At 50.8% G+C, this 23,964-nt stretch overlaps 2 protein-coding genes and 1 long non-coding RNA gene across 3 annotated transcripts in view; 1 reads left to right on the top strand and 2 right to left on the bottom strand.

Moving 5' to 3' along the window:
* LOC135378871 (uncharacterized) overlaps nt 1-23,964 on the bottom strand; it is a 157,791-nt gene that overhangs the window by 46,324 nt on the left and 87,503 nt on the right. The window contains exons 15-17 of the mRNA XM_064612023.1: nt 19,858-19,991; nt 15,839-15,932; nt 12,407-12,531 (exon numbers count right to left, since the gene is read on the bottom strand). Coding sequence (XP_064468093.1) covers nt 12,407-12,531; nt 15,839-15,932; nt 19,858-19,991 — 353 coding nt within the window. The remainder of the gene's footprint in view (nt 1-12,406; nt 12,532-15,838; nt 15,933-19,857; nt 19,992-23,964) is intronic.
* LOC135379145 (uncharacterized) lies at nt 467-1,612 on the bottom strand. The gene has a single exon (XM_064612395.1). It carries the CDS (start codon nt 1,610-1,612, stop codon nt 467-469), a length of 1,146 nt encoding a protein of 381 aa, XP_064468465.1.
* On the top strand, nt 20,903-21,722 carry LOC135374085 (uncharacterized). The gene is made up of 2 exons (XR_010416750.1): nt 20,903-21,260; nt 21,412-21,722. It is a non-coding gene; the product is annotated as an uncharacterized LOC135374085 (long non-coding RNA).

Here is a 23,964-nt window from a genome sequence, read left to right on the forward strand (position 1 = left end):
TTTAAATCGAGAATCAATCCCTCTCGGACAATGAAATCTCGTCCCAAAATAACTGGGATTGACAGCCCTGACAGGTAAATGAACCGTTGTCTGCACCGTCCCCCGCTAAAGCGCATTGTAAGTCTCACTGCGCCTGTAGCACTGGACATTCCCGATGCTAACCGCAAAGGGATATCAACCTTCCTGACGCGGACATTTCGTTCACGACAGTGCGCGTACACGGCGTCTCCAATTAGCGAGAGCGTGGCACCGGTATCCACCAGGCCAATGTACTCTTTCCCAGCTATTGTTACGCCTATGTACGGATCGAACACAGGAGCAGACTCCTGAACTCTACAAGCTATTGGGGCGAAAACTGATCCATCCTCGGCAAAAGACTGCGGCGAGGTATGAAACACACGCCCCGAGCTCTCTCTGACTGCCGACGACGGATTAGGGCTAACCCCAACTGCCGCCGCCGGCGTTACTAGTTTCCCTGCGCCGAACGGAAATTTCCCCGACGTACAGGACAGTCACGCTTGTAATGGCCTGGTTGATTACAGCCATAGCATCTGGGCTGCGCCCGCCCGCGGTCCGCCTGTGGCATTCTGCTACTGGGGTCCCTCTCTACCTGGTTCTGCCTATCCTGAACCCTCCGAGCAGTGGATGTTCCACTCCTCGGATCGCCACGTGAGTTTTCGCCAAACCCCGCGCGGCGCCTCTGTTCAAAGGAGAAAGGATCCAGGGAGCGCGGCGGGACGATGACGTCCGACCGGCTTCCCGCGTCCGCAACCAAGGACGTCGCTTCCCTTCCCCGTGGAACGGAGTCCTTCACACCCGCCCAAGCGCAACCCGGCTCAACTGATAGTTCCGGGCGCGGTGGAGGTTGGTACCGCAATTCAGACAATAAATCAGCCTGAATCACACGAGCCTCTCGTGCAAGCGCATCAAGATTCTCGAAATTTCGCCCCCGTAGATACGGACGGAAGCTGGGATGGCTCTGCCGTATAACACGCGAAACCTTATCCTGATCTGTGGCCGTCGGGTCGGCCCTATCGTAGAGCTCTTGAATTGCGCGCACAAATTCAATGAGACTCTCGTCGGCGTGCTGTGTGCGAAAAGCTAACTCTTCGCGCACACGCATTGCGTAGTCGGGTGGCAAAAATTCCTCCCTAAAACGCTGCCGGAAGTCCGCCATCGAGGTGAAAGGCTTCTGCAGCCTTCGCCATCGAGCGGCGTCCCCCACTAGCGCTACTGGCAAGACCTGCCCTAGCACTACCTCGTCGGACGCTCTAGATGCAACCTGATAGGTCTCCATCTCCAATAGGAAGTCGGCTACCGACTTTCTATCAGAGTACCCCGAGTACGTCGGAATTGTCATACTCGAGTGGAGCCGTGGGGGAAAAGTAGAATGCGGGCTAGTCTGCGCCGCATTCAACTGCTGGGTCAATGAAGCGACAATATTTGTCACTTGCAGCAATAAGCTAGCGGTATCAACCGCTTGTGGAGTGGGGAGAGGTGGAAGCACACCTGCCCCCGTGTTGGTTCCGGCATCGCCGTTGCCGCCACGTGCTCCTGCCTCGCCGGGGTTAATAGTGTCCCCGTTTGTTGCTGACCCGGACTGATTTTCCATGGATCGCGTATGCACTACCATGCCACGAGGCGCCTAACACCCGTGTTCCCCCAAAATCCTAACAGGGCCCCAAAAATGTAGAGCGCTCAGAACCACTCTCAATTGACGACAAAGGAACGTAGGCCTACGTTGGGCGCCAGATGTGGGATTTGCTCCTGCAAGTAGCCTTCCCCACCGGGTTGTGGTCTAAATAACCGGTACGTTCCCTATCGCCAACCAAGAATGACTCCGACACAGGTTTGGAATAACTTACATTGCCGACTTTATTGCTGCAACGTCTGCTCACTTCCAAGTCCCAGGTACGAGTGACCTCTTCCTCCCCAGGGTCCCCTCCCGCGACACCTTCCACTGACCTACTTCCATGCGCCAAATCGGCCCACGCGGCCAAACTGGCCAGTGGAAAGTTCCTGTGTCGAGGGATCGCCTGGGGGAGATGAGGTCACGGGACGGTTCCCCATGTGTCCCCCAAACTGGGTCACCACAAGTGCAAGCCAGTGAATTATAATGCAGGGGGAAAAGCCATTAAAGGAACAAATAAATGATGCTAGACGTGTTTTTAATTCAAACTTACAGATTAACATGGCTTCTATGGCTGCACGCAGAAAAACAGATACTCATGGAACGATGCGGCAGCACCAGAGGACACGTGTTTCGCCGTGTTTGCGGCTCGTCAGCTCTGGGTAGCTGCGCATCGTTTCGGATTGGCAAACCACCTGGGAGGGTGACGAAGCACTCCTCAATGCCACAGTGCAAGCCAGTGAATTATAAACTGTGGCATTGAGGAGTGCTCAGTCACCCTCCCAGGTGTATATCGCTCGCTGAGTGACCCCTGGTTTGCCAATTCGGAACGATGCGCAGCTACCCAGGGCCGACGAGCCGCAAACACGGCGAAACACGTGTCCTCTGGTGCTGCCGCATCGTTCTATGAGTATCTGTTTTTCTGCGTGCAGCCATAGAAGCCATGTTAATCTGTAAGTTTGAATTAAAAACACGTCTAGCATCAATTATTTGTTCATTTAATGTCTTTTCCCTCTGCATTATAATTCACTGGCTTGCACTGTGGCATTGAGGAGTGCTCAGTCACCCTCCCAGGTGTATATCGCTCGCTGAGTGACCCCTGGTTTGCCAATTCGGAACGATGCGCAGCTACCCAGGGCCGACGAGCCGCAAACACGGCGAAACACGTGTCCTCTGGTGCTGCCGCGTCGTTCCATGAGTATCTGTTTTTCTGCGTGCAGCCATAGAAGCCATGTTAATCTGTAAGTTTGAATTAAAAACACGTCTAGCATCATTTATTTGTTCCTTTAATGGCTTTTCCCCCTGCATTATATATATATATATATATATATATATATATATATATATATATATATATTTATAAGTCCCAAACGTCGCCACACCAGCATTGGACAGCTGTTTCGGCCTTATTGGGCCTTCATCAGCAATGCGTAGGTGGGCGACGTTTGAGCGAGTGGCGTCGGAAGGTCACGTGGAACGTGATGTCCTCCCGTCAGGGTGAGAAACTCACCTCTGAGAGCCCAGTGCGAAGCCAGTAACGTATTAAGTGAAAAAAAATAGCATAGGCTCTTTGGCTGCACGTTGAACATATGTTTATAAGTCCCAAACGTCGCCACACCAGCATTGGACAGCTGTTTCGGCCTTATTGGGCCTTCATCAGCAATGCGTAGGTGGGCGACGTTTGAGCGAGTGGCGTCGGAAGGTCACGTGGAACGTGATGTCCTCCCGTCAGGGTGAGAAACTCACCTCTGAGAGCCCAGTGCGAAGCCAGTAACGTATTAAGTGAAAAAAAAATAGCATAGGCTCTTTGGCTGCACGTTGAACATATGTTTATAAGTCCCAAACGTCGCCACACCAGCATTGGACAGCTGTTTCGGCCTTATTGGGCCTTCATCAGCAATGCGTAGGTGGGCGACGTTTGAGCGAGTGGCGTCGGAAGGTCACGTGGAACGTGATGTCCTCCCGTCAGGGTGAGAAACTCACCTCTGAGAGCCCAGTGCGAAGCCAGTAACGTATTAAGTGAAAAAAAAATAGCATAGGCTCTTTGGCTGCACGTTGAACATATGTTTATAAGTCCCAAACGTCGCCACACCAGCATTGGACAGCTGTTTCGGCCTTATTGGGCCTTCATCAGCAATGCGTAGGTGGGCGACGTTTGAGCGAGTGGCGTCGGAAGGTCACGTGGAACGTGATGTCCTCCCGTCAGGGTGAGAAACTCACCTCTGAGAGCCCAGTGCGAAGCCAGTAACGTATTAAGTGAAAAAAAAATAGCATAGGCTCTTTGGCTGCACGTTGAACATATGTTTATAAGTCCCAAACGTCGCCACACCAGCATTGGACAGCTGTTTCGGCCTTATTGGGCCTTCATCAGCAATGCGTAGGTGGGCGACGTTTGAGCGAGTGGCGTCGGAAGGTCACGTGGAACGTGATGTCCTCCCGTCAGGGTGAGAAACTCACCTCTGAGAGCCCAGTGCGAAGCCAGTAACGTATTAAGTGAAAAAAAAATAGCATAGGCTCTTTGGCTGCACGTTGAACATATGTTTATAAGTCCCAAACGTCGCCACACCAGCATTGGACAGCTGTTTCGGCCTTATTGGGCCTTCATCAGCAATGCGTAGGTGGGCGACGTTTGAGCGAGTGGCGTCGGAAGGTCACGTGGAACGTGATGTCCTCCCGTCAGGGTGAGAAACTCACCTCTGAGAGCCCAGTGCGAAGCCAGTAACGTATTAAGTGAAAAAAAATAGCATAGGCTCTTTGGCTGCACGTTGAACATATGTTTATAAGTCCCAAACGTCGCCACACCAGCATTGGACAGCTGTTTCGGCCTTATTGGGCCTTCATCAGCAATGCGTAGGTGGGCGACGTTTGAGCGAGTGGCGTCGGAAGGTCACGTGGAACGTGATGTCCTCCCGTCAGGGTGAGAAACTCACCTCTGAGAGCCCAGTGCGAAGCCAGTAACGTATTAAGTGAAAAAAAAATAGCATAGGCTCTTTGGCTGCACGTTGAACATATGTTTATAAGTCCCAAACGTCGCCACACCAGCATTGGACAGCTGTTTCGGCCTTATTGGGCCTTCATCAGCAATGCGTAGGTGGGCGACGTTTGAGCGAGTGGCGTCGGAAGGTCACGTGGAACGTGATGTCCTCCCGTCAGGGTGAGAAACTCACCTCTGAGAGCCCAGTGCGAAGCCAGTAACGTATTAAGTGAAAAAAAAATAGCATAGGCTCTTTGGCTGCACGTTGAACATATGTTTATAAGTCCCAAACGTCGCCACACCAGCATTGGACAGCTGTTTCGGCCTTATTGGGCCTTCATCAGCAATGCGTAGGTGGGCGACGTTTGAGCGAGTGGCGTCGGAAGGTCACGTGGAACGTGATGTCCTCCCGTCAGGGTGAGAAACTCACCTCTGAGAGCCCAGTGCGAAGCCAGTAACGTATTAAGTGAAAAAAAAATAGCATAGGCTCTTTGGCTGCACGTTGAACATATGTTTATAAGTCCCAAACGTCGCCACACCAGCATTGGACAGCTGTTTCGGCCTTATTGGGCCTTCATCAGCAATGCGTAGGTGGGCGACATTTGAGCGAGTGGCGTCGGAAGGTCACGTGGAACGTGATGTCCTCCCGTCAGGGTGAGAAACTCACCTCTGAGAGCCCAGTGCGAAGCCAGTAACGTATTAAGTGAAAAAAAAATAGCATAGGCTCTTTGGCTGCACGTTGAACATATGTTTATAAGTCCCAAACGTCGCCACACCAGCATTGGACAGCTGTTTCGGCCTTATTGGGCCTTCATCAGCAATGCGTAGGTGGGCGACGTTTGAGCGAGTGGCGTCGGAAGGTCACGTGGAACGTGATGTCCTCCCGTCAGGGTGAGAAACTCACCTCTGAGAGCCCAGTGCGAAGCCAGTAACGTATTAAGTGAAAAAAAAAATAGCATAGGCTCTTTGGCTGCACGTTGAACATATGTTTATAAGTCCCAAACGTCGCCACACCAGCATTGGACAGCTGTTTCGGCCTTATTGGGCCTTCATCAGCAATGCGTAGGTGGGCGACGTTTGAGCGAGTGGCGTCGGAAGGTCACGTGGAACGTGATGTCCTCCCGTCAGGGTGAGAAACTCACCTCTGAGAGCCCAGTGCGAAGCCAGTAACGTATTAAGTGAAAAAAAAAATAGCATAGGCTCTTTGGCTGCACGTTGAACATATGTTTATAAGTCCCAAACGTCGCCACACCAGCATTGGACAGCTGTTTCGGCCTTATTGGGCCTTCATCAGCAATGCGTAGGTGGGCGACGTTTGAGCGAGTGGCGTCGGAAGGTCACGTGGAACGTGATGTCCTCCCGTCAGGGTGAGAAACTCACCTCTGAGAGCCCAGTGCGAAGCCAGTAACGTATTAAGTGAAAAAAAAAATAGCATAGGCTCTTTGGCTGCACGTTGAACATATGTTTATAAGTCCCAAACGTCGCCACACCAGCATTGGACAGCTGTTTCGGCCTTATTGGGCCTTCATCAGCAATGCGTAGGTGGGCGACGTTTGAGCGAGTGGCGTCGGAAGGTCACGTGGAACGTGATGTCCTCCCGTCAGGGTGAGAAACTCACCTCTGAGAGCCCAGTGCGAAGCCAGTAACGTATTAAGTGAAAAAAAAAATAGCATAGGCTCTTTGGCTGCACGTTGAACATATGTTTATAAGTCCCAAACGTCGCCACACCAGCATTGGACAGCTGTTTCGGCCTTATTGGGCCTTCATCAGCAATGCGTAGGTGGGCGACGTTTGAGCGAGTGGCGTCGGAAGGTCACGTGGAACGTGATGTCCTCCCGTCAGGGTGAGAAACTCACCTCTGAGAGCCCAGTGCGAAGCCAGTAACGTATTAAGTGAAAAAAAAATAGCATAGGCTCTTTGGCTGCACGTTGAACATATGTTTATAAGTCCCAAACGTCGCCACACCAGCATTGGACAGCTGTTTCGGCCTTATTGGGCCTTCATCAGCAATGCGTAGGTGGGCGACGTTTGAGCGAGTGGCGTCGGAAGGTCACGTGGAACGTGATGTCCTCCCGTCAGGGTGAGAAACTCACCTCTGAGAGCCCAGTGCGAAGCCAGTAACGTATTAAGTGAAAAAAAATAGCATAGGCTCTTTGGCTGCACGTTGAACATATGTTTATAAGTCCCAAACGTCGCCACACCAGCATTGGACAGCTGTTTCGGCCTTATTGGGCCTGTAGCAGCAGCGTCATAATCATCACCAGCACCGCCATCGGTTACGCGCAGCACTGCGTTACATCTTAGCGTTCCACCATCATGAACGGTGACCAGCACTCCACCAGCTCTTCGCCTCCCAGCCGGCCACCGCCACCGCTTGAGGCTTCTGTGGCACCGCTCCGCCTGCCGCCTTTCTCCGCCGCGGACCGTATTCTGGATTTTGCTGGCCTTCCATCTCCAGGAGCCGTTGCCGCCCTGGCCCCCCGCACCTCCCCTCCACCGACGGACGTTGCAATCAATGCCATCAGCACGTCGCTCCAGCAACTCCAGACTACGGTGGCGGCCCTGGTGAACCGGGTGGACGCCATTCCCCCGCAGCGACCACGTTCCCCTCGGCGCCCGTTTTGCCGTCGCTGCTCGCCATCCCGTCAACGGTCTCCTTCGCCCTCTCAGCACCACTTCTGCTGGTATCATCGAAAATTCGGCGATGCCGCAAGGAACTGCCAGGCACCTTGCTCGTGGCCGGGAAACGCTCCCCCCCAACCATTAACGGCTGGCATGGCTGGGGGCGACAACAGCCGGCTCTTCCGGATCACGGACCGCGTGTCCGGCTGTCGCTTCCTGGTGGACACCGGGGCTGACGTGAGCGTCGTTCCACCAACCCCCGCAGAAAAACGACACCGACAACCAGACTTGGCTTTGCAGGCCGTCAACAAGTCCACCATCTCAACTTACGGTCAACGCTCCGTCACCCTCGACCTCGGCCTGCGCAGAGTATTTCGTTGGGTTTTTACCATCGCCGACCTCCCCTTCGCAATCCTTGGCGCCGACTTCCTCCACCATTTCGACCTTCTTGTGGATATTAGACGCCAGCGCCTCGTCGACAACACTACTTCTTTGCACGTTTATGGAGCTCCAGCGCATATAGCCGCCATTAGTCCCACCATACGGCTACCGTTGCCCACTGCTTTCGCCGACATGGTCACGGAGTTCCCCGCTGTCCTGCGCCAATCGCACGCCTCTTGCCCACCTCGCCACAGCGTCACTCACCACATCGTGACACGGGGCCCCCCTGTCTTCGCTCGCCCCAGACGGCTGGCTCCGGAGCGCCTCGTCATTGCCAAGAGGGAATTTGAGCACATGCTCGAACTGGGGATCATTCGGCCTTCCTCCAGCCCGTGGTCTTCCGCTCTCCACATGGTGCCCAAAGCAACACCTGGTGATTGGCGCCCATGTGGGGACTACCGTGCACTCAACATCGTCACGGTACCGGACAGATACCCGCTTCCCCATATTCAGGACTTCACCGCGAATCTTGACGGAGCGACCATCTTCTCCAAGATAGACCTCATCAAAGCCTATCACCAAATTCCCGTCCATCCCCCTGACATCCCGAAGACTGCTATAACCACCCCTTTTGGCCTCTTTGAATACGTGCGGATGCCCTTTGGCCTGCGTAATGCTGCGCAGACATTCCAACGATTCATCAACGAAGTGCTCCGCGGCCTGGACTTCGCATTCGCATACATGGATGACATCCTCGTCGCAAGTCCATCTCCGGAGGCTCATCGCGCCCATCTGCGCGCCCTGTTCTCGCGCCCGGAGGACTACGGAGTCTCCATCAATGCCGCCAAGTGCGAGTTTGGCGTTACCACCCTTACCTTCCTGGGACACACCATCACCCCGCAAGGCATCCGGCCACTCGCATCCAAGGTCCAGGCCATCCGAGACTTTCCTGCCCCCACTTCTCGCAAAGGACTTCGTTCATTCCTTGGCCTCGTGACTTTCTACCGACGTTTTGTGCCTCGCTGTGCTGCCTTGCTCCAGCCTCTCTACGCAGCTCTCGGCGCTGACCATCCGAAAGAGGCCCGTGCTGCCCCTCTGGAGTGGACACCGGCAGCAGAACGCGCGTTCGAAGAGGTCAAGCAGGCCCTGGCAGATGCTGTGCTGCTCCACCATCCTCGTCCTGACGCCGAGACAGCGTTGTTCGTCGACGCCTCCACTGCTGCTGTCGGCGCAGTCTTGCAGCAGCGTCAGGATGGCCACTGGAAACCTCTCGGTTTCTTTTCCCAGCGCCTCTCGCCAGCAGAAACACGCTACAGCACCTTCGGGCGTGAGCTCCTCGCCGCCTACCTGGCATGCAGACACTACCGCCATTTTCTCGAGGGCCGCCCGTTTGTGCTGTACACCGACCACAAGCCTCTCATGTTCGCCCTGCGATCGCCCTCCCTCAACCACTCGCCTCGTGAAACCCGCCACATGTGCTACCTCTTGGAGTTCACGACCGATGTGCGACACGTCGCAGGCGAAGACAATGCCGCTGCCGACGCACTCTCGCGGCCTGACGTCAATGCTCTCCATCCGCCCCCCGCGGTCGATTTGGACGGCATCGCCCAGGCGCAACACGCTGATCAAGATCTCGCCAATCTTCGTTCCTCCCCCGCCTCATCCACCACTTTTCGGGAGATCTCGCTCCCCGGTTCGACGGCAAGTCTATGGTGCGACACCTCTACTGGTACCCCGCGCCCTTTCGTTCCCCTGGCCTTCCGCCGGCATGTTTTCAACGCCCTCCACTCGCTGTCCCACCCTGGCGTGCGCGGCACGCAAAAGATCGTCGCAGAGCGCTACATATGGCCTCGCATGAATGCCGACGTCCGTGACTGGGCGCGGGCCTGCCTTGCCTGCCAGCGGTCCAAAATCTACCGCCACACCATCTCGCCTCCATCGCGGTTCCTTCCGCCAGATGCACGTTTCGACAAGGTCCACATCGACTTGGTCGGCCCGCTTCCTCCGGCCAAAGGCTACCGCTACCTGCTCTCGTGCATCGACCGCTTTACCCGCTGGCCGGAGGTAACGCCGATCCCTGACATCACGGCAGAGACGGTGGCCCACGCATTCCTCTTCTCCTGGGTTTCCCGATTCGGCGTCCCGTCCACTGTAACCACGGACAGAGGACGCCAGTTTGAATCGGCCCTCTTCCGTCACCTGTGCAGCGCCCTCGGAACCCATCACATCCGAACCACGGCCTACCATCCGGCTGCCAACGGCCTGGTCGAGCGCCTTCATCGGCAGCTCAAGGCTTCCCTCCGCGCCACTGACCACGGCGACACAACCTGGCCCGAGCGTCTACCCTTCGTCCTGCTTGGCCTTCGCGCCGCGATCCGCCAGGGTGACTGCAGCGCGGCCCACATGGTCTACGGGTGCCCGCTCCGCCTTCCCGGATCATTCTTCACCCCCTCGGCCCCGCTCGTGCACGACCCTTCCTCCTACATCGACCGTCTCCGCCAGCTCTTCCGGGACCTCAAGCCCACGCCTACCCGCTCCGGTCCCGCAACACGCGTGTTCGTGAGCCCCGACCTTCATCAAGCCACCCACGTCTTCGTCCGCCGGGACTCTGTGCGCTCCAGCTTGCAGCCTCCCTATGACGGCCCCTACAGGGTCATCTCGCGAGCCGCGAAGTTTTTCCGCCTCGATCTTCCACGGGGACCTGACACTGTGGCCATCGACAGGCTTAAGCCCGCATTCCTGGAGTCTGCACCTCTGGTATCGCCCGACCCGCCCTCCCTACGTCCGTGCTCAGCTCCTGTCTCCAGCATTCCTCCCCCTCCACGTCGAGTGCATTGGGCGCCGCAGCTAGTACACTACGAGCCGCCCACCGCCTCGGGTCCGGCTCCTGCACTCCTTGGCCTCGGCGCCCGACCTTTCCGCCAACCTCGGCCCTCCTCGCCAGCCTTGTCATCCGCCACGGGGGGGAGCCCTGTAGCAGCAGCGTCATAATCATCACCAGCACCGCCATCGGTTACGCGCAGCACTGCGCGTGACCCGAGCTTTCGTTTTCGGTTCATCGCCATTAACCGTCATTAAACCCATCAACCTCAGTAGAGCCTGGTCGCCTCATTTCTCGCTCTACAGGCCTTCATCAGCAATGCGTAGGTGGGCGACGTTTGAGCGAGTGGCGTCGGAAGGTCACGTGGAACGTGATGTCCTCCCGTCAGGGTGAGAAACTCACCTCTGAGAGCCCAGTGCGAAGCCAGTAACGTATTAAGTGAAAAAAAAAATAGCATAGGCTCTTTGGCTGCACGTTGAACATATGTTTATAAGTCCCAAACGTCGCCACACCAGCATTGGACAGCTGTTTCGGCCTTATTGGGCCTTCATCAGCAATGCGTAGGTGGGCGACGTTTGAGCGAGTGGCGTCGGAAGGTCACGTGGAACGTGATGTCCTCCCGTCAGGGTGAGAAACTCACCTCTGAGAGCCCAGTGCGAAGCCAGTAACGTATTAAGTGAAAAAAAAATAGCATAGGCTCTTTGGCTGCACGTTGAACATATGTTTATAAGTCCCAAACGTCGGCCTTATTGGGCCTTCACGACGTTTGGGACTTATAAACATATGTTCAACGTGCAGCCAAAGAGCCTATGCTATTTTTTTTTTCACTTAATACGTTACTGGCTTCGCACTGGGCTCTCAGAGGTGAGTTTCTCACCCTGACGGGAGGACATCACGTTCCACGTGACCTTCCGACGCCACTCGCTCAAACGTCGCCCACCTACGCATTGCTGATGAAGGCCCAATAAGGCCGAAACAGCTGTCCAATGCTGGTGTGGCGACGTTTGGGACTTATAAACATATGTTCAACGTGCAGCCAAAGAGCCTATGCTATTTTTTTTTCACTTAATACGTTACTGGCTTCGCACTGGGCTCTCAGAGGTGAGTTTCTCACCCTGACGGGAGGACATCACGTTCCACGTGACCTTCCGACGCCACTCGCTCAAACGTCGCCCACCTACGCATTGCTGATGAAGGCCCAATAAGGCCGAAACAGCTGTCCAATGCTGGTGTGGCGACGTTTGGGACTTATAAACATATGTTCAACGTGCAGCCAAAGAGCCTATGCTATTTTTTTTTCACTTAATACGTTACTGGCTTCGCACTGGGCTCTCAGAGGTGAGTTTCTCACCCTGACGGGAGGACATCACGTTCCACGTGACCTTCCGACGCCACTCGCTCAAACGTCGCCCACCTACGCATTGCTGATGAAGGCCCAATAAGGCCGAAACAGCTGTCCAATGCTGGTGTGGCGACGTTTGGGACTTATAAACATATGTTCAACGTGCAGCCAAAGAGCCTATGCTATTTTTTTTTCACTATATATATATATATATATATATAGTTGAAATAAATGGGAGACAGAAGACGAAAGTAGGGGAAGTAACAAAAAAGGGGTTGATTCAAACTTAAAAATTATAAAAGTTAGGGAGGATGCCTACGTTACGGCGGAAGCTCCGCCTTCTTCGGGACGGAAGAGCTAAATGTGGCCACGAGGCTGATAAGCCTTATCAACCTCATGGCCACATTTAGCTCTTTCGCAGAATAGAAGCAGAATTTAGCTCTATTGCAGAATAAAAGACATAAATGTTGATTTAAAATTTTTCGATTAATATTGGAACGATAAAGGAAGCCAGCAGACGCAACTGCGGTTGTAGGATGTGGCAACTTCATCACTGGAGTTAGAAACACGAGTGTTGAAACGTGCCGTGCAACATGTGTTATGCCCACGGCATTCTTTTTGTTATTTGATACTCACAGACTGGCTTCGATGTTCCACAGTCAGCGTTGATGTCCTTGAAGAACCGCTCAAGAAGAAACGTCTCATCGCATCTTTGTCTTTCGAGTATTTCCGGAACACAAGTCTTGCTGTATTCCATAACACTGGAAGAGATAAGACCTATAAGTAATCTACGAAATTACTGGGACATTCTAACGCCATCTCATGACATCCCTTGATTGAGTCACGCAGAATAAGCAGCACAGTCAACTGCACAGAAGAGATGGCGGTGATGAGGTTTTTCCCGGCATTCGAAGCGGCAAGCTACCTCAAACGCAAATCCAGATAATTCGGGAACAGCCAATTTGCGTTGTGCTAGGACTAGGATTAGGAATAATGTACCTTCTGACAACATGGACAGACCCCCTCGCTGCATTGTTCACCAGACCTGTATCAGCAGCCGTGTTTACATTAACTCGGCAGAGCAGGTCCAGTTGACAGACGAGTCGGGTTGAACTTGTAGAGCCACCGCCATCTAACGATGGTCACGGTCCTCGAGGACTGCTTTTTCTCTCTCGAGCTGTCTGTTCCTTTCGGGCAGTGGCGAAGTGGCACCGCGCAGTAAACACTGTTTCCCCTTCTGTCGGAGTGTAGTGTGGACTCGTTTACTCAGGCTTCCACATCTCTGGTGACCCGAACGGCGAACGCCCAGCTTTTTCTCGCTGCTTTGAATACCAACGCTTCGCTCCGGCCTGACTACTACTGCTACTGAACTTGGTATGAACACTCCGATTCAGCACCAACCGGACCTGGCCCCGCCCACGTCAGGCCCCTTGACCACCACTCCCCTACCTTCCGTAGAAGGAACTCTGTCCCTGCGTCTACCACCTTATTGGGCTCACGACCCGCAGCTATGGTTCGCCCAAGCCGATGCTCAATTTTCCGCCCGAAACATTTCGTCGCAGAATACCAAGTACGGGTATGTCCTTGGGGCTTTGCCTGCCGATACCGCGGCGGAGATCCGCGATATTATTCTCCAACCACCCCTAGACAAGGCCTACGACACCCTCAAGACAGAATTAATCGCCCGAACAACAATGTCTTCCCAACGTCGCCTGCAGCAGCTTCTCACCAACGAAGAGCTCGGCGAGCAGAAGCCAACCCAGCTTCTCCGACGGATGCGAGCTCTTGGTCGCTTCTGCAAGAACTGTTTCTGCAACGTCTGCCCGCGGGAGCACGCCGCATCCTTGCTGCGGCAGGCAGCACTTCCTTAGACGACCTTGCCAAGCTTGCTGACCGTATAGTTGACCATTCGCCGGCGGCATCGGCTACCATCGCCTCCCTTGGCCACACGCCCCCTCCTGCGCGTCTGGAGATCGACCTCTCTGGCATAGCTGCTGCAATGGCAGCCATGACTGCAACGTTACAGAACATGAACGCCGCCGTGGCGAACCTCACGGCAATGGTGACTGGCATTTCCACCCGCAGCAGGTCCCCCTCTCCCGTCGGTCGCCAAGATATCCGGCGGCGCCGTTACTCCAGCCGTCGGTGTTTCCCCTCACCCGTGCATTCGGAGGACAGCACGTTTTGCTGGTACCACTTTAACTTCGGCGGCAGAGCTCAGAAATGCAAGCCCCCGTGCAGCTGGCCGGGAAACGGTCCAACCAGCAACTGAGGGCGGCAGCAGCTGGTGTTTCGCGAACCCGCCTGTTCTTTATTCAGGACAAGATTAACAACCCAAGATTTTGCCACCCGGCTCTCCTCATTCTGTGCCACCCTGCGGGCGCCGTCTTACCGACCCTCATCCGATCGTCGCGTCTTTGTGCACCTCGACCTGGCAACCACGACACATGTCTTCGTACGCCACGACGGCCATCGGCAGCCCCTGCAGAACCCATACGACGGTCCCTACCTCGTACAAAGTCGCCATCCGAAATCCTTCACCCTCCTCATCAACGGGCGCTCCGAGGTGGTTTCAACGGATCGCGTGAAGCTCGCGTACATGGACATCCCGTCTTGCTCAGCGTTTTCAGCCACCGTCTCTTCGGTGCCCCCCCCCCCCCCCCCGTGACTCCGGTTTCGTCCTCGTCTCGCCGGGTGCGCTGGGACTCGAAACCGCCTACCTGCCTTCGGCTTTAGACTCTCTTTGCGTGCTCGCTCTCCGTGCTTCTAGAGGGGGGAGCCTGTAGCGCCACCGCCATCTAACGATGGTCACGGTCCTCGAGAACTGCTTTTTCTCTCTCGAGCTGTCTGTTCCTTTCGGGCAGTGCCGAGGTGGCACCGCGCAGTAAACGCTGTTTCCCCTTCTGTCGGAGTCTAGTGTGGACTCGTTTACTCAGGCTTCTACAAACTCATCCGACGCGGTTTACATGAACTCTCTTCAGCGAAAGCCGATCGCAGCGACGCTCCGCGTCCAGTCGAGTCGAGCCGTGCCAGCAGAGCAAATGCGTCTCTTCGTTTCTGTTTCTGTACACGTCTGCGCGGGCCTACTTTGAGCGATTGCTGCCTCGGACGCAGCCACACGATGTACTCGATCCCGCAGATCATTCGTTCCGAGCTGGACCAGTCGTCGTTTACATGCACTTCGCTGGTCGCGTGGAGAGAGTGAACTCGCCCCTGTTGTCGCGTTGACGCGACTCGACCCGGCGCGGAGTCAACTCGACCGAACAGCGTTTACACGAGCAAATAGAACTCCGGTCGAGCTCATGTAAACCTGGCTAGTGAGAGTTGCCACTAATCTGTTTGGTGTCGAGATAGAGGAGGAGCAAGCACAACAACTATGATACCGGGGTCTGTTGTGCTTGTGGAAGGCGCAAGGTGTACTACTATTCTTGGGTTAGTGAATGCTGAGGACAACTCAACTCGCGGTGTCGCTCCGGCAGCACAGCAACATGGACATGTGTATGAATATGGACATGGGAGAACTGATGTTCTGAGGCTGGAACAACATAGATGTGACAAATACATACAAAGCCTTCGTTCGTCTTCTCGTGCCGTGCTAACATGCGGTAAATATCATGGGGCGCAGCCGCAAGATAATTCGTACCAGACGACACGGAGATGCGTTCCAACGAAAAGTCAATATTCATGGTTTGAATGCTCAACATAATGCGCGGCGAAACTTTTGCCCCCATGCGAGTATTTCCTATTTCCATTTTTCTATTTTTCTTGAGTTCTCCTCCACTAGAATGCTCCGCGGAGATGACGGGAAGCGCGTATTGTATCAGAATTTGTGATATAGCATGGATGTGCAAGTGGATGCAATCCTGTACGACATTCCGAGGGCAGTTGAAAGAAAAATTCCTACCCGGTTCGGCATCCCGGGATCCACATTTCGAAATCCTGATACCACGGGATTATAAAAACGGCTCGGGATCCCAGATCCTAGGATGCCGATAACCCCGTCCCACTTTTTTCTGCTAAACGCCCTCGCTTTATGGCCGTTTGAAACGCACATGGAAAAGAGCTTACCAACAATGCAGTTTGGATGCGTCTTGCAACTTCTGATAATTGTTGTTGCACGTACTCTTTGCACTGTCTAGTAATCCTGTAGGACAGATGGCACCTGAAAACGACAGATATGATTTCGTTTCATCGATGTTTTCGCCGCACGGAAACTGCGGAATCTATGTGGAATGGTACGATGACCGAAGAATACCAATGGGCAGTCCTGGGAAGTAATCTAATCAGAAATAACTAGTTTTTTTTTCTTTATGATGGGGTTCCAAGATCCTTGCGGCTTTATATGGACAAATCAGACAAAGTAAATCACAGGCAACAGTACAGCAAAGCAACAACACGGGAACGCAGCAGAATAAAAGTGACGCGGATTGGTAGCACTACAATCGAAATGAAGAACGGAGAACAGTGCTGAATGATGCATGATTTACAACTGAGGTGATGGATGAAGGTAAATAATTCCATAGTCTAATGACGTGTGGAAAGAAGGAAAAGTGAAAAGAGCTTCTATGGGAAATGTACGGTTCATATTTGTGAGCAGCAGGAGCAGCATCGTCAATGAGTTTTTCCATTTCCAGATATACTCACATGACTCGGTACCGAGCAAAACCTCAACTGAACATCTGACTATTTTACTGGCCACACGTTCGGCTCTCAGCACCAGAAAGCTTTTCTTGGTCCGTAGATTGCATGTTCTTGGAGGCAGACAGGGAGTCAATGTTGTATAAATAACCGTGCAGTTAATGAGGTGTTGCAATAATAATCAATAATAAATACAGATAATAATTATAAGTGAATAATAGTAATAACAATAAACTGCAATACTTGATTTCCATAATCGCCACATAAATTTCAGCACTGAAGATTGACATTGCCCGGTATGGGATGTGATCGCAGACAAGTCTCAATTACCATTGCACATGTTACTCCTCCCTGTGTTCTTGACCCGTGCTGCATGTTCTTTGAATCTGACTTAAAGCTTGATGCTCCTTGCTTTGAAGCAGTGTCATGGTTTCTGTATTTTGACATATTAAACGGCATATTACGAGAAAGACTCTCATCGCGTGAGCTGAATAGATTGTTTCTCTGGAGAATTTCCGATTTTTCGAGAATTCCCGACATAACTACTACGCACGTGCTCACCCAGCACCTTGACCTGCTCGCAAGGGGTCTCATTGAGTTGCAAGAAGGGTATCGAAAAAGTATAATGTTCTCCCTCAATGATTTGTACCTTGTACTACTCTCTTCTCGAAGGTGAATTAGAATTCATCGACGAAACAAAATTTTCCGAATATGCTTTGTTAGCTTAGTGACGCGTCCACCTTGCTTTTGCACACGATTTTTAAAGGAAAGCAGGTTTTGTGAAGTTGCATACCTGCGGAAGAGATTTCCGAGATCGGTTCTGTTCCCTCCCTAAAGACAACAGCGTCTTTACGGTGGACTCGGTAACTGCCTTTATGATTGTTTTTGTAATGAAGTCATTCGTCTCATTAACACTCATATCATCATTGGACGATGGCAGACGAACAGCTTTCGTTTGAAAGGGGTTACAGTCCAATGTAGAGTGCGCGTCGTTAAATTATCTGTTACCTGATACAACTTTAAAACCACAGAAAGTAATCGCAACCCCGAAGATTCTGATCTGTTCATGCACTGGATTTTTCTTATTATTACTGGACCATTACACTGAAGTGGACTCTTATATTTATAGTGGCAATGCCCCCATACACTTGATGGGTTGCACAGCGTGAGGTCGACACAACAAACGAATTGATTAGCACCTCTTCACAGTACCCTATGAAGGCAAATTTTAATTGCAACTGCCTCAAGGGGTGGCTTCAGTAGATGTATTACAGCAATGGTCTTAGATTTACGGATTGTAACACCACCAGGTGATTATGTTGCATCTGCACGATCTTTTTGGAACAGGTTATAACACCAGAGTGAGTGTGTTTGTTGAGGATTCAGGTAAGTTTCTTGTAAGACAAAAAAGGAACGTGCCATACCTGTCTGAAATATCATTTATGTCATAAAGGTTGGCGAAGAGCCCTCGACAATTCCACTATTTTGACAAAGTTGGTTTATTATTACGCCGATTATTACATCGACGAGGATCGACATTGTGCAGAAAAAAGAGATGAAGTGTGCGATACGGGTCTGTGTTAATGAGAAGAGTGTGCTGTTCAGAGAGAATATTTCTTTTTGGGGGTTGTTATTTGCTGTTTCTGAGGCTTTCTGTTTTTGACCAGTTTCGAGTTTCCAGGCGGTATATCAGGGAACGAGCCACTCCCCGATAGATTACCGATAAGATTACCCAAAAGGTATTTGGGTTAAGTTTATGTCGGCTGCGGCCTGTGGGTTCTGCAGCGTGACCGATCGTGCGGACAAGGGCGCTGCACCTTATACCAAGAGCACATAAATGGCACTGCGGGGTCTGGAAACCTGTCCGTGGGTACCGACAGACGGGGGACTCCGTTCGAGCGTCAACGGACGGGAGGCGGGCAAAATACTAAACCCACTGTGGTCCCCATACGCGCGACCGAACGGGAGGGCTCCGGAACACGGGGCATAAACCGTTCATTCCGACAACACGAGCAACGAGGCCAGTGACCAAACTAGAATTTAGAAAAAATAAACGAATAAACGGGGCGACTCCGCTGCGACAACCAGGATGAGCCAACAGCCCCTAGAGACATCAGCACAAGGCTGCTTCCGTCTCGAAAAGTCTCAAAACACAAAAAATCAACAGAAAATAAGACCAGCAGTGACTCTAGTGCACCGTGCAAAACTAGCACACCGCTACGGAAGCAAGAGCCCGAAGCTCCTTCTCGCTTCCAAAAAAGGAGCTAAATCACAAAATTACAAACAGGCACTCATACTCGTATTAGCAGAAAACGGGGAAGGCCCCTACGTTGGGCGCCAAATTGTGGGAACCTCTGTTCACCACCACCGGAACCCCAAGCTCGCTCGCATCAACCGCGCATGGGAAAAGCCACAAAAACGGGTTCACTCCCAACCAACCTTGTTTATTGTCAGACATTCCCGACCGCATTGCATCAGAACAGGTTCCGTCCGCCCGGGCTGCGTGGCAGCCACTGCCTCACTTCCCTCCTGCGCCCGCGCTTTTATCCCTATTGCTATCAGCGCCCCCACAAGGTTCGTTCGCCTCTCGGCTGTTCCATAAGGATGATGGATTTTAGTAATGGACGTTTCCCAGAAAACATGCAATGACTTCGTTGATTAATGAATTTAACACAGTTTTCGTCCAGTACTTGCACACACTGCCCTACGAGTATCCGCCTGATCGCATAAGTCGCCTGTGAAGAAGACATCGCTGCTGCTCTCACCGCTTTTTAATAAAATATGTACCGAATAAAAAGCACCTTGTACATATCGAACAATTCTACTGTTAAGACGAAATAAAAAAACTACTATCCAGAAAGTTCTAGAAAATACACCATTTGGTTGCAACTATCATAAGTGTGGAGCCGTTGCTTTTCTGCGTTTTCTCTCATGTACTTATTGGGTTTTATAGTGACGCATTCAGTTTGTGCAGCATGATCTGACCCAGCACGGAAGCGTCATCTTCTGTTTGGCCTTCTTGTGTCGCTTCTTCAAACACAAGCTGCACTGATGATCAGGCCCTGCCGATAAGCGTGTCGTGTCGAAGGAGTAATCTTACTCACAAATTTCATGCCACGCCCTCAATTCCCAGCGCTAACGATACGATTCTTTGAATTCGGTCGATTGTCAGTGCCATCATGTTGAATATGTAAATAATTGTGCGATAATGATGGTCACACTACCACCTTTGTTGTGATCAACATTACTAATTAATGCAATATTAAAAGATATAAAAAAAGTGTAGCAATCCTTAAAACGACAACGAAAGACAGCAGAGGCTATAACCAATTAGAACACACTCCTCCTGAGATGTTGTGACGTTTGCCACCGACGTAATCAGAGCTACTGTTCTCCGAACACATGTAGGATGCATTATGCCCCAGCGCCCTTCCTGCGGTTATACTCACACATCGAGTTCGATGCTGCACATTGGTATCTCATTTCACTCTGCATCTGTGCAACATAATTTTGAAGAAGTTGTTCACCACAACCTTTTGGTTTTAATTGGTCTGGAACACAATTCTTCTTGTAGTCCAACATGCTGCAAAAGAAAGCATACGAATATCTGTTACATGCCCCGGACCTTCTCGTGGCTAATAAATTCTACTATTACTATTCGCACTAATTACAAACCAGCTCCGGATTGTAAACAGACAACACGTGACATTGAAGCACAACCCTGCAGGGAATACAAGACGTGACCACATTGAATTCTTCCAGCAAATTTAATTAGATTCAATAAGAAATAGGACTGCCAATTCGTCCAACGTGTCCAGGACGACCATTTACCATTGACTGAATTGGACGTTTGCAGTGAAGCTGCCTTCGCGAAAACGGGTCCCGCCGCGTTGTGTGGCGAAGACCGCATCCACGGAATAAGGAACCGAATGGATCAATTGGTTTAATGGGTGCCAATGAGAAAGGCTAATTTGCAATTGATTTAATGAGATTCAACATTTTATGTATCACAGGCTCCGCCAATACAAGGAATGAGAAGTCAGTTGGAAGAATTGTTCTAATGGGTATCAATGAGAAACTGCTTTCCGGTTGATTTAACGAGATCAACCATGCTGCTTGGCATGTTGGTAATACAATAAGTGAGACGCCAGTTCCCAGTCAACACACATGGTTGACAGAATGTAAAATCCACGTTGAATATCGTTGAACAATGTGAAACGTGAATTGAGAACACGAATTTCACGCAGATTTTACGTAAAATTTCAACGTGCGAATTGTAATGCAGGAATTCAACGCTGGTTCAACACTCATATACCAGCAGCGGAATGGAGCACGTTATGACAGCGTTGATACTTACGCTGCAATTTAACGTAACTGAAAACGTAGAACGAACAACGTTGTTTCTGCACAAGTTTTACTTCAGGATTTCACATGCAAACTGCACACGTAGAAATCACGTTGGTTTATCATACGTAAAGCAACTGCATTATCCAATCCAATCCCATCCAGGATCCAATTCAAGTCAGTTCCTTTCAAAGCGAGAATCGGGGAAGCCGCACCAGACGCCATTCTCCTCAGATCGTAACCGCCATTAACTGATGCTGGCGTTTCAAGTTTATTTCTTTTTTGCGGCTCCTTCTTCTTTGTTTCGTGGCTTGTTTTGGTTTCGAACCGGGTTGTGCTGGTGACTGTGATATCGGTAAGCACAGGTTTCACTCGCACTGCTGGGATATACGAATCGGTTATGACGGTTACGGCGGCCTCTCTACTACCAGGAAGCTGGCTCAGAGATTATCGCCGCTGCTAGCAAGTCCAGTGTGTGCGTTTTATGAGTGATTCGTAGAAAGCGCAGGTATGTGCACGTCGGATTTCTGTTCATAATTGTGTTTACATTTGTAGAGTGTGCAAATAGGGTGACTGTTACATGGTGGGCTCCTGAATTGTTTTTCAGCGTTGTTGGCCGTTTCAAATTCGTGTGATAATTATCGTGACTTGTATTTCAGGACAGAGAGCGATGCGTGAAAGAAAGGCAGATGTTGAGCAAAGGGCGAGCCTGTACACAGACATAACGTAAGTTTTCTCTTAGCTGTTCGAATTGATCTTTTGCTTTGTTTGTGTTCTCTTTTATGCAGGCGTAGTCGCAAAGAAAGAAGACAGCCTGGATGCCGAAACGACGTGGCTTCCCGCGAGGTTCTAGTGCATTTCAACTATTAGAACGGTCAGTTAACTGCCTTTATTGTTCACAAGAGAGAGTATGGAAAAATGTAGCAGTGCTAATCAAATGTAAGGAGAATAAAACCTTTTGGCAAGCATATTCTTGTGTCATTATTTGTGACTATTATCAGGACATTATGCCTATTTGTGAAATAAAAGCATCGAGAAATAACATGTATTCAATAATAATTAAAAATGTAGTTACGTGTAATCTGCATTTTCATCGCACGTTAATTATACGTTGTCAGTTTGCTGTTGATTATTCCACCTTTTCAACGTTGGTATACGTTGAATTCACGCATAAACTACGTTTCAGTTACGTGGAATATGCGTTCTGGTCGCTGTTAATTTAACCCGTTTCTGCCTGTGACATTAGCCCGGTTGAATCAACGTTAATTGTTAACGTCGACCCTGCATTGACATGGTTGATTTTGAACGTGTTTTCAGCGTTGAATTTGCAATGTTGTGTTGACTGGGTTGTTGGAGGAATGGGCGTAAGTAATAGTGACCGACGGTACATGCTCATTCTAAAATTAAGTAATGATATGATTAGGAAGAAAGCTGTACATCTGCGCAGAAAATGAACTAATTCGAGGAACTGGTCTTATTCGGACAACTGAAATTCCAGAATACGCATTGTATCGAAAAATATGTCACTTAAGGAAATCAAAATTGAATGGAAATGTGTAATTAAAATTTATTCCTAACAAATCAAATAGCCGTTGCCCAATGTCGCGGAGGCTGACCGCTGGGGCCTAGGCCAAGGAGGGCGCGTTGTAACACGTTTTCAATGCCGCACCACATAGTAATTCGTCCGCCTTGAAAATTTTTGAATTTTTTTCCGAATATTTCTTCAAAAGTACATGTGCCGTGGTAACTTCGTATTACTGCTATTGTTTTTGCATTCCGTGCAACATTCAACAGGGCTTAAAGGGACGGTCTTGTATCCCCTGCCCCTCTCATAAACTGTACCATTCGATTGCCCTTTGTTGAAAATGGAGTACTGCTAATTTACCCGACAAAACACGCCGCAGTTATTCAATAACCGAATTCAATTGATAAAGATTGCAGAGCATGCCGCGATCTGTGTTGGAAAAAAATAAGAGCGACCACGTCGCCCTGCGGGTAAGTCCGTGATAGGATACATACATCGTCTGCTTTTGCGCGCGCTAGTGCATCGGCGTGAGCAGACGACTTTCAGAAGTTACTGGGCACCGCGGCAACTCTCGTACATTTTCTTTCAGTTCTCAGGTGAAAAACGCAAGAACTGGCAAGCATGGTGGTTTAGAACAACTATGTTCAAAGTCGCAGGACAACCTCATCCACAATCACAAATCTGAAGTCGGCGGCCATCGGCGCGCGCGGTCGCATTAGAGCTCAGACCAAAAATATATTACGTGCGCTTCCATTACACTCCCCGTTGTACACTGATCGTGCTTCGAAATGAAGTGTCGCTGACGATGTACATGGAGAAGAAATGCGTGTTTATTTAAAAACCGCATTAAATACTCGCGGAAAGAAAACACGTGACTTAGCTTCCACGTATCCGATTATTCACCACATTATCCGAGACCCCACAGTCAATGCTCGGACTACATTCTCCGCTCGCGGAGGTATATGCCTGAGTGTCCGCATTTCGAGAGCAAAGGGGATGACTCAACCCAAGATGCTTCTGTAAGTTACAATTACCATGACAACGACGACGTACCCGCACGCCGACGTCATACAACAGAGGCCTTTGCCAAGCTCCGATAGAGCTTTTTGTCTCTGGCTCCGCCACGTTTGTGGAAATAAATACTATTATTATTATTATTATACCTGACGTATGCATTAGAGAAACACGGCTTTCGTCGTCTGCTATTACGGCACGTTTCGACAAATTCCTCGAAAGCGACTTGGTTATTCCGAATGAAACTATGACGGTTGTATGTGTACAGTACTCGTGAAGCTAGTTTTGGCTAAGTTTCGGAATCGCCTCGGCTGTACGAGACCATCCCTTTAAGACGAAGCGTTTCTGCAAGTCGCCGACGTATTCATCAGTCTGTTACCAAACGTCGAAGCGTGAGAATGTGCGTGATGAATGTCAAGCAATTGGCGCTTTTGGAGATTTCATTTTCAGGTTTTTTTTTTCGTTTTTAAGGTATATGTAGTCGATGTGTCAGACATTTTCGTTTTTTCTACGTTGTTACCGATACTTTTAGCTTCTGCTCGCAGGCGAATATGAGGCTTGAGAGAACACAGTCAGATGTGCGTTAAAATCGCTATGAACGGCGCTGTGTGCAACGGTGGTATGTAACGTGTTTTGTGCATACTTTATACTGACATGCCCTGTAAACGCGAAG

Source organism: Ornithodoros turicata, chromosome 1 (assembly GCF_037126465.1).
Source record: "Ornithodoros turicata isolate Travis chromosome 1, ASM3712646v1, whole genome shotgun sequence".
Taxonomy (NCBI): domain Eukaryota; kingdom Metazoa; phylum Arthropoda; class Arachnida; order Ixodida; family Argasidae; genus Ornithodoros; species Ornithodoros turicata.

Bases quoted from the DNA above. Each gene is read 5' to 3' on its own strand.
- LOC135379145 (XM_064612395.1), bottom strand. From the start codon at position 1,612: ATGGAAAATCAGTCCGGGTCAGCAACAAACGGGGACACTATTAACCCC.